This window comes from Aspergillus clavatus, genomic scaffold (genome assembly GCF_000002715.2).
Source record: "Aspergillus clavatus NRRL 1 1099423829799 genomic scaffold, whole genome shotgun sequence".
Lineage (NCBI taxonomy): Eukaryota > Fungi > Ascomycota > Eurotiomycetes > Eurotiales > Aspergillaceae > Aspergillus > Aspergillus clavatus.
In genome coordinates this window covers 177,054-187,262 of record NW_001517100.1, presented here as the reverse complement: position 1 = coordinate 187,262, position 10,209 = coordinate 177,054, and the positions used below count along the sequence as shown (strand labels likewise).

The 10,209-nt window shown below is 49.3% G+C and overlaps 4 protein-coding genes across 4 annotated transcripts, besides 3 other annotated features; all 4 read left to right on the top strand.

Annotated features, from left to right (window-relative positions):
* Window positions 1-1,070: 1,070 nt before the first annotated feature.
* On the top strand, window positions 1,071-2,715 carry ACLA_065360 (PPIL4 family peptidylprolyl isomerase; the record flags this gene model as incomplete). The annotated part of the gene is made up of 4 exons (XM_001272327.1): window positions 1,071-1,150; window positions 1,270-1,970; window positions 2,047-2,243; window positions 2,305-2,715. The coding sequence occupies 4 exons, from the start codon at window positions 1,071-1,073 to the stop codon at window positions 2,713-2,715; spliced, it is 1,389 nt and encodes a 462-aa protein (XP_001272328.1).
* Window positions 2,716-3,447: 732 nt separating this feature from the next.
* On the top strand, window positions 3,448-5,121 carry ACLA_065350 (UDP-N-acetylglucosamine diphosphorylase; the record flags this gene model as incomplete). Its single annotated transcript, XM_001272326.1, has 3 exons — window positions 3,448-4,170; window positions 4,235-4,969; window positions 5,050-5,121. 3 exons carry the CDS (start codon window positions 3,448-3,450, stop codon window positions 5,119-5,121), a joined length of 1,530 nt encoding a protein of 509 aa, XP_001272327.1.
* Window positions 5,122-5,942: 821 nt separating this feature from the next.
* Window positions 5,943-5,977: a microsatellite.
* Window positions 5,951-5,977: a microsatellite.
* A 561-nt stretch (window positions 5,978-6,538) lies between these two features.
* On the top strand, window positions 6,539-7,645 carry gisB (putative zinc knuckle nucleic acid binding protein; the record flags this gene model as incomplete). The annotated part of the gene is made up of 7 exons (XM_001272325.1): window positions 6,539-6,593; window positions 6,659-6,694; window positions 6,768-6,779; window positions 6,835-6,876; window positions 6,936-7,054; window positions 7,133-7,324; window positions 7,391-7,645. 7 exons carry the CDS (start codon window positions 6,539-6,541, stop codon window positions 7,643-7,645), a joined length of 711 nt encoding a protein of 236 aa, XP_001272326.1.
* Window positions 7,533-7,642: a microsatellite.
* A 1,024-nt stretch (window positions 7,646-8,669) lies between the features above and the next one.
* Window positions 8,670-10,207, top strand: ACLA_065330 (recombinase DMC1; the record flags this gene model as incomplete). The annotated part of the gene is made up of 9 exons (XM_001272324.1): window positions 8,670-8,708; window positions 8,817-8,853; window positions 8,904-8,959; window positions 9,026-9,121; window positions 9,190-9,293; window positions 9,352-9,779; window positions 9,843-9,865; window positions 9,925-10,087; window positions 10,140-10,207. The coding sequence occupies 9 exons, from the start codon at window positions 8,670-8,672 to the stop codon at window positions 10,205-10,207; spliced, it is 1,014 nt and encodes a 337-aa protein (XP_001272325.1).
* Between the last annotated feature and the right edge of the window lie 2 nt (window positions 10,208-10,209).

The window sequence follows — 10,209 nt, the reverse complement described above, 5'->3', positions numbered from 1 at the left end:
CGCCCGTTTTTGTTCTTCTCAGTTTCCAACGACTCTGCCGTGGAACGCGTGAGCAAAGAGAAATAGGGAGATAGTGGTACACCAGCATTGTGACCCCAATCTCTACCTGATCGAGTTGGGATTTGTAATCAGGCGTATGGCAGGCGCCGTCATAGAATAGACAGTAGAACTTTGTGAGCTGTAAACCTGAGACTCTGGCTGCCTTCTCAGAGATATCTCCATTTCGAGACGACTAATGCATTTCAGACGCATCTATATCAACCGTATTGAACTAGTTGCAGCAACAAACAGCGACTGACTTGCTGGGTTCCGATCCGAAGTTAGCGCAAGTTAATCTTGATCTCCAGGACATCCTCATCCAACGGGGGACCCCGGAAGACATGCCGTCCGATTCAGAAGAGGAAATCGTTACACAAGAAGGCACCGGATCAACCCTCCGGGAAGCGGGAGCACCTCGAAATCATCGATTCCCATTGACCAGAGAAAGGCTCCGTTTCAAGACTTGTATGACAACAGTCAAAGCCCTCTCCCATCAAACCTACTTCTCAATTGTGAAGAATCCAAGGATGCTGGGATGATCGACAAAAGCGACAAGGACCCATCCCCGGGAAATGGTGCGAAATCTAGATACTGGCGGTAACTATTGTGGTGGTAACCTGTAAGAAGAAGAGAGGTGGGAGGATCGACGGAAGTGTTGATCGACGCTTACTGTAAGACTTAAGTTGTAAGTCGCTGGCGGCAGCGGCTCCTCCACATCCCAGCTAGTACAGCTTAGTACGTACCTTAGGCTAAATAATAATAGCTGACGGCTAACACACCCTGCAAATCAACCTCTCCAGTTTCATCGCTCAAAACCATCCCCAGTGCTTCTCACAGACACACACCGACCACGAAAGAAAAAAAGAAAAAGAAAAGAAAACGGGTCGATTTTCTGCCTCTTCTCTCGATATCGGCTATCGACCATATCCTTGTTACGGGTATTTGTTCTCCTTCTTCACCATTTCCTTTTCCGTCTTCCTGCTGAACGCACCGTCGATCTTCGCGGCGCCAACCTCTGTCGCAAGACCGTCATGAGCGTACTTTTGGAAACGTCGCTCGGCGATGTTGTCATTGACCTCCTGGTGGATGATTCGCCTAAGGCATGTGAAAAGTAGGTAGTCCCCCTTCTCTTACACTGGTTTGTGTAATCCTCCTTGTGTGTGCTTGCTATGTGTTACAACGTCGATTGGCTGAACTAGAAACTAAGCAATCCTTGTTCTACCGCTCTAGCTTTCTGAAGCTATGCAAAGTCAAATATTACAATTTCTCGCCGGTGCATAGCGTACAGAAGAATTTCACTTTTCAGACCGGTGATCCTCTCGGACCTGATTCCCCAGAAAGCGATGGTGGTTCGTCGATATGGGGTCTATTGGAAGGACCCGCGAAAAGAACATTCCCCCTCGAGCTCTCGCCGAAAATGAAGCACACAGAACGAGGGACCGTGAGCATGGCCACGGTCCCTTCATCCCACGATCCCGACCAGCGTCTCGCTGCCAGTCAGTTCATCATCACACTCGGGGACAACCTAGACTACTTGGATGGAAAAGCGGCAATTTTCGGCAAGGTCGTCGAGGGCTTCGATGTCCTTGAAAAGATCAACGATTCATTCATCGACGACAAGGGCCGTCCACTGAAAGATATCCGTATTCGCCATACTGTTATTCTTGACGATCCTTTCGATGACCCGCCGAACCTCGTGGTGCCAGCGGAAAGCCCATTACCCTCAAAAGCCCAGTTGGCAACTGTGAGAATCGCGGATGACGAGGATCTCGATGATAACATGGATGAGGAAGCTATGGAGAGGTTGAGGCGGGAGCGCGAGGCCAGAGCGCAGGCATTGACACTTGAAATGGTTGGTGACCTTCCATTCGCAGAGGTCAAACCGCCAGAGAATGTGCTCTTTGTCTGCAAGCTGAATCCCGTTACGCAAGGTAGGGCGTGGCCAGTTCACATGATGGTTTAGGTTGATCTGTTATACCAAGTTATATGCTAATTGAACTCATCCAGATGAGGATCTCCAGTTGATTTTCAGCCGGTTCGGGCAAATTCTTTCTTGTGAGGTCATCAGAGACAAGCGAACTGGTGACAGTCTGCAATATGCTTTTATCGAATTCGAGAATCAGAAGGATTGCGAACAGGCCTATTTCAAGATGCAGGGAGTTTTAATCGACGATCACCGGATACACGTCGATTTCTCGCAGAGTGTACGTCTTTCTTCGAAACTAAATGTCCCCTTTGGTAAACGCCTCTGACAACATCACACAGGTATCGAAATTGTCGGAAAGCTGGCGGAATGCCACCATATCCAAACGCAGCGGTCAGCGAGGCGGATTTGGTGGCGTGGCCGAGCTTGAGAAGAAACGACAGTATAGGGCGACTGATAACGCTCGTCAGCGGGATGACTATGGTATGGTGTTCGACAAAGGGGGGCCTAAGCGACGACCCGCATCTCGAGAACCGCAGTACAGCCAAAGTCCTGAAAGGGGCTCCCGCCGAGACCGACGGCCCAGTCGAAGCCCAAGACGCGATTCCCATCGCAACCGATATCGGGATAGGTCCAGCAGTCGGAGCCCTAGACGGGGAGACTCTTATCGTGACAAAAATCGGGATAGGCACTACGATAACGAGCGACGTAATCGTCGCGACGATGTTCGATATCGAGAAAGCCGACGTTAGTGATCTGAAGACTGGAGAATTTGTATAGGCAGAAAATTCCCATTAAGATATTACTATTTGTACCAATATATATCTGTTATGACCTACGATTAATACAGAACATTCATCCCATAATGATGCGAATCAAGCCATCAAAGCCACCAAACCATGAATACAGAATAGATATCAATCATCAATCCTTTTTGGAAGACACGTACGTACAAGCCCTGCTACTGCAAAGCCGTCGCATATTCTAGATTTAGACTTGCTGAAATATCTCTCCCCCGTATTCCCAGGGGCAAATGGATTGTCTATTTATTGCGCAGTTTCCATTAGTTTACTCCTGACGAGGTCGGTGAAACTGGGACCTCCCACTCTGCCCCGCCGAGAGGGGCTCCCAAGAATCAGTCCAAATCGGCCACTCAGGGAGTTCAACTGGAGACAGGAAGACGCTGGAGTTGATATCATTCGTAGATTTGGATCGGTCATGCTAATAAGCTAAAAATAAAACAATAAAATGATTTTCGTTTCCCTGGCGGTCAGTCGTCATAGAAAGTTAAAGGCCCAAAACATCCCAAGCTTGAGCTCAGCTCCCAGTTAACTACTCGACTTTGTACACCCCGCACTCCGAAAACAAAACAAAACAAAAAAACAACACTTCCCTTACGTCTCTCTCCTTACTTTTTATCCTCTATTACCATTCTTCCTGGCCATCCACCTCCTGTCAGAGCTTCACTGCATAAGACTGTCGTCATGGCTGCAGCTATCAGAGAAACTGTTTCAAACCTCGTTGAGAGGTTCCAGGGGCATCACATAGATGCTCCCCGCGAACCATCCCCCGAGGAGTTCGATCAACTGAAGCAGAAGTACACCGATGCAGGACAAGGACAGGTCTTTGCATTCGCCGATGAACTGAACTCAGTCGAGAAGTCTCAGCTTTTCCACCAACTCTCAAATTTCGACCCCAAGCGCATCAACGAACTCGCCGACAAGGCCTTGAACCCTCCCAAAGCCGACAAAGGCCCTAGCTCCCTCGAGCCTCTCCCTGATGTCGCCACAGCCTCGATTCTCGATTCAGACCCGAAGGACATCGAGTTATGGTACGAAGAGGGCCTCAAGCTTGTGGCGGAGAACAAGGTGGCGGTTGTCTTGATGGCAGGTGGACAAGGGACCCGTCTGGGTAGCTCTGCCCCCAAGGGCTGCTTTGACATCGGACTCCCCAGCCACAAGTCGCTGTTCCAGATCCAGGCCGAGCGTATTGTGAAGCTTCAGCTTCTTGCTCAGAAGATCTCTGGCCAGGAGGCTGCCATCCCCTGGTATGTCATGACCAGCGGACCTACACGCAAGCCAACGGAGGAGTTTTTCGAAGAACACAAGTACTTCGGGCTGAAGAAGGATAATGTGGTTATCTTTGAACAGGGTGTCCTGCCCTGCATCTCCAATGATGGTAAAATCTTGATGGAGAGCAAATCCAAGGTATGTTTTGCCGTTGCACGCTATGTCCCTGTACATATCAGGTCTCTAATATGGATGAGGGTAGGTGGCTGTTGCTCCTGATGGAAACGGTGGTATCTACCAGGCCCTCCTTACATCCGGCGTGAGAGAGGACATGCGCAAGAGGGGTATTGAGCACATTCACACCTACTGTGTGGATAACTGCCTGGTCAAGGTGGCGGACCCTGTGTTCATTGGCTTCGCTGCCTCGAAGAAGGTCGATGTTGCTACGAAGGTGGTACGGAAGCGTAACGCTACGGAATCAGTCGGTTTGATTCTGCAGAAGAATGGCAAGCCTGACGTGGTTGAATACTCGGAGATCGACAAGGAGACCGCAGAGGCCAAGGACCCCAAGCAACCTGACGTGCTCAAGTTCCGTGCCGCGAACATTGTCAACCACTACTACTCCTTCCACTTCTTCGAAACAATCGAGACCTGGGCCCACAAGCTACCCCACCACGTTGCCAGAAAGAAGATCCCTTGCATTAAGGAAGATACCGGCGAGTTCTTCAAGCCAGAGAAGCCCAACGGCATCAAGCTGGAGCAGTTCGTCTTTGATGTGTTCCCCATGACCCCCCTGGAGAAGTTCGCCTGCATTGAGGTCCGCCGGGAGGATGAATTCTCGCCGCTGAAGAATGCACGGGGCACAGGAGAGGACGACCCCGATACCAGCAAGCAGGACATCATGGGACAAGGACAACGCTGGATTGAGAAGGCTGGCGGCATTGTCGTCACCGAGGACAACGCTGTTGGTGTGGAGGTATCTCCCTTAATCAGTTATGTGAGTTTCTCAGTTATCCCTTGCATCAGATCAATGCCCTCGTCAAAAAGATTCCTGGCTAATATATGTATTCTCTACAGGGTGGGGAAGGACTCGAATTCTTGAAAGGACGCGAGATCAAAGCACCAGCTGTTATCGAAAAGGAGGAGTAGAGGGGTTGTGGCTTTTTTTTTTTTTTTTTTTCCGAGCCAAATTGTCACTTGCATCAGAACGTCATGCACAAATTGAAGCATCTTAGTATCATCCATATCATAAGCTAATCTGTGGGGCTCCTCATCGGGTATGCTGATCGCGGCAGCGGAGCATTCCAATTCCATCTTCTGGTTTACCTCACTCCTTATTGCTCGTGACTGATTTCAGACTTGTAATGGTCTTGTTATGAGAATGATCACTGCGAATGTTGTGTTTTGTCTTTTCCGCGGCTACAGGGGCAGTACGAAGGAACAGATGTTCCTAACTCTTCCGAATGAACATTGCAAAGATATACATATAGTGTATTTTACTTTTATTTTTTATTTATTTTTTAATTTTTTATTAGTAGAACTCTTGATTCTACAAGTCTTTTTACTATGGTGTCCGTAGTGGTGAACACTGATCGGCAGCAGCAGGAGGAGTAGAAATAGAAGTACTCCGTAGAATCAAGAGTGTTTTGTACCCGATAGCTAGTTAGCTACAAGTACAACTCCAGGAACGTGTGCCTCAGGCCGTGCGCAGTCTGGGGGGGGCGATTTTGCAACCTTACGCAATGCGGGAAAGCCCGGGAGCTAAAGTTTTTCACGTTTTGCCCTGAAAAAGGAAAAGCCCTGCAGGAAAGAGGATGGTCTGGTTTTTTTCCTGCCCTCCTGCTTTGGCTTGGCTATATTGGTTGATTCAATTCCGTGTTCCTTGTGTTCTTCCCTTTTGTGTCTCATCGGATTATCCCACGTTATTTTTCCAGATTTTTTTGTCCCCCTCTTGTGGTTTGGAGGGATTGGAGAGGAAGAGAGAGAGAGAGAGAGAGAGAGAGAGCTGTGAGGGTTTAGTTTGGAGCTATCTACATTGTAAGTTAACCTTTTTTTTGTGTGTGTCTCTTTTGGTTATGGTCGCTTTTTCTTTGTCAGCCCACTTTTTCGAGTCGAGAGAGTGGGCTGTCGGCCGCGCTGCTCCTTCTCCAAGGTTCCCAAAGCTGACAGCCAGAAGAGACCTATCGACACGGAGATTTGAAGTTTGGTGGTTCCTGGAAGAGTGAGTGTTTTGTCATAAATCCTTTGTGGCCCGAAGCTGTTTGGTTGCGCGGGGGTGTGCTTCCGGTGGGTGCGGAGGTATTGTCGCATTGCCGTCGACATGGCATCCTCGTCTTGAGGCATCGGTCATTCACGAAATTTACTGGGACGGCTCGAGCTGTTTCCCTTCGGATCGTCATGGGATTGCACAAGACATTTGGACCTTCTCGCCTGCTATCCATGTCACATGCATCGGAAGTGCAATGCGCAATGGACATTCATCCAAACAGCTGTGGGGGGTCATTGCAAGATGTCAGCGGAGCTAACGGAAGGTCTCTGCTCATAGTTCCAATTTACAAGAAGAAAGATGTTGCTGTCTCGCCGTGCCTGCTACAAGTGTGGCAACATTGGCCACTATGCCGGTTAGTTCACCGGCTGAATGGTGAAGAGGGTTCTGGATTGGGATGATGTTCACTGACTGGTGTAGAGGTCTGTTCGTCTTCTGAGCGTCTCTGCTACAACTGTAAGTGTACCCGGTGACGAAAATTCACTCTTATTGGGATCGCTGTGCTAATCTCTCCATTGGTGTCGAATAGGCAAGCAGCCTGGTATGTACCATGCATGATACCTCCCCCGAGCCACATGTCTGACTCCATTGGATAGGACACGAGTCCAGCAGCTGCCCGCGTCCTCGTACTACCGAGAGTAAGAATGTCCAATGTCAAGCCTGGGAATGTGCAAGGATATTAACTCGTCAACCATAGCCAAGCAGTGCTACAACTGCCAGGGATTAGGCCACGTTCAGGCTGATTGTCCCACATTGCGACTTAACGGTGGGGCCAACGGCCGTTGCTACAACTGCAACCAGCCCGGCCATCTTGCTGTACGTTGATGTTGAACGCCGCCTCCACCTTGCTCTTTCTATTTTGGCAGCAAGCTAACCTGGGTGTGTTCTCTCCAGCGCAATTGCCCCGCTCCTGCTACTGGAGCTGGTCGTGGTGTCGGTGCGCCTCGCGGGGGATTCAACAGTGGCTTCCGCGGTGGATACGGTGGTTACCCTCGTGCTGCCACCTGCTACAAGTGCGGTGGCCCCAACCACTTTGCTCGTGACTGCCAGGCTCACGCCATGAAGTGCTATGCTTGCGGCAAGCTTGTATGTGCACCCCAAACTCAAACCCTTTCTCTATCTTTCAATGGAACATCAACTTACATTCATTAGGGCCACATCTCCCGTGACTGCACCGCTCCCAATGGTGGTCCTTTGAGCTCCGCTGGCAAGGTCTGCTACAAGTGCTCTCAGGCTGGCCATATCTCTCGGGACTGCCCCACCAATGAGGCCGCCCCCCAGCAGCCCACTGAGTCCGCTGCTGCCCCCGTTGCTGCTCCTGCCCCTGCCGCTACCACTGCCGCTGCTGAGGCTGGCACCGAGGCTGCTCCTGTTGCTGCTTCAGCTGCCACCGCTGCTGTTGCTTAAATGACCATCTCTTTCTGATCTATGAATTCCCGCTTCGCGGAAAGTCCGTCATCATTATGCTTTTTTTTTTTTTGTATTAGGGTTTTGCGGAACTCACCCTTGATATCTTTGTTAACTCTCTATGTTTCTTCCCCTGCATATATTATGCCTTCCCGGTTTCAAGGTTTCTCAGCACCGGCCTTTTTTTATCCCTATTATGTATACGACGAACAAAAGTTTCACGATGTCCCTAGGATCCTGATGGCTTGGATCCTACACATGGCTCAAGGGGTCTCATGATTGGCGTCAATTGTTCTTCTCCGGGTATCTTTCTCATTTGAATCATAGGTGCGGCAAGGAAAGAAGGAGACGAGGTGAGCGAAAGGTTAATTGAGCGCAGGCGAAGACATTGGTGGACCGGAGTGAGCGTGTTGATATGTATAAGAAAGGGCGACAAGATGGTACGGTCGACATCATTTGTGCTGAACATTGTGAAAGAAAAGGTACCTGATGCGGTGTGGCTATCCCATCTGCTCGTACTGAATACCTCTCTTATGCTTATTCAAGTGGAAAGCTGGAAGAAGAAATCAATAATCAAATTAAACAGATGAAATTTCAAAATAACCACGCAAGTGCAGCTACTGCTTGATGTTCTGAGTCGCCGAGAAGACTTGTATAGCGATGCTCTCGTTGAGTTGAAGAGGTCGATCATTTACATTCGTCTTTTCCGCTCTACAACTCTACGCTACAAGGACACCCTACATGGTATCTTTCTTGCCTGACTCTCTGCTTGTCTCGCAGAGAAATACGTACAATTCGTGCTTTGGTGTCGAGATTTGTTCTGATTCCCTTTGTAGTTGTCTTTCCTGTTACGGCCAGACCCCGTGAAAGCTGGTCCATCTCGCCTCTCTTACCTGGCTAAGACTCTGTCTCATCTTCCTCTGCTCTACAACACGGATCAAAATACTGTATATCACTTGTATTGCCATCATCATTCTATCTTTATCATCCTCGGATCCGCAATCGAAACACTAAGCAACGCATCATGCCTGAATCGGATTCAGGTGACGAATTCAACGACGATGTAGGATCTCCCTCTTTGTCGTTCTGTTTACTGACTCTTAGAGACACATCCTACGCGACTGGAATTCTCAAAAAGATGAAGAGATGAATAACCCTCGGTGTGTGGCAGGTCTTCATTCTCGACATCGATGGCATTCAAGCTCATGGTATGTCCGTTCCATCCGGTGTATCTATATACACGCTGACTCTAGCGAAGGCATCGGAGCTGCCGACATTACCAAGCTCAAAGCCAACGGATTCTATACTGTCTCTGTAAGGCTTTCTCCTAATATCCCATGTTCTTTTGTTATATGCTCACTAGCACTCTGCTTCTCATAGTCCGTTCACGGTGCCACTCGGAAGACGCTCCTCAAGATCAAGGGTTTTAGTGAAGTCAAGGTTGAGAAGATCAAGGAAGCTATCCAAAAGTGCCTGGTGAGTAGTCTTACTATGGATATTTGCAGGATCATCCGCAGTGCGAGCTTCGACTAACGTTCACTTAGCCAGCTGCTGCCGGCTTCATAACTGCCATGGAGTTAAGCCATCAACGCAAGCGAGTTGTCAAAATCTCCACTGGAAGCAAGCAGTTTGATTCTATTCTCGGAGGGTCAGATGCCCTGAACCTACTAATCATTGTTGATTTACCTTGTCTCATTCTCTTGCAGTGGTTTCCAGAGTATGAGTATCAGTGAAGTCTTCGGAGAATTTCGCTGTGGTAAAACACAACTGTCGCACACCATGTCTGTCGTTGCTCAGCTGCCCAAGGAGATGGGTGGTGCGGATGGTAAGGTGGCCTATATTGATACCGAAGGCACCTTCCGGCCGGAGCGCATTGCTCAGATCGCAGAGCGATTCGGTGTCGATTCAGATTCTGCTCAGGAGAACATCGCTTATGCACGAGCACTCAATAGCGAGCATCAGCTCGAGCTTCTCAATACCTTAAGCAGGGAGTTTGCTGGGGGTGAGTACAGATTGTTGATCATTGACAGCATCATGAACTGCTTCCGAGTGGATTATTGTGGGCGAGGAGAGCTCGCAGACCGTCAGCAAAAGCTGAACCAGTTCCTGATGAAGCTGGCACATATGGCCGAAGGTATGTTCCTGTCGTACTCTGTATTTCATAGGATTCAGGGGGTCTGATGAGACCTTCGCATAGAGTTCAATATCTGTGTCTTGATGGTATGTCCGCTGGGTCAGTCCCCCTTTCGCCTAAGAACAAAACTCACGCTCCGGTGCAGACAAACCAAGTTCAAAGCGACCCTGGGGCCAGCGCTTTGTTTGCTGGAGCTGACGGTCGTAAGCCTGTTGGCGGTCATGTCCTCGCGCATGCATCCACGACTCGTGTTCTTCTCCGCAAAGGCCGTGGGGAGGAACGTGTGGCTAAGATCCAGGATTCTCCAGGTTCGCACGTTTCCGAACATTCGTACAAAATAGATATACTAATTTGCTGCAGACTGCCCGGAGCGAGAGGCGACCTATGTCATAACCAATGGTGGGATCAATGACCCTGACAAGATATAAAT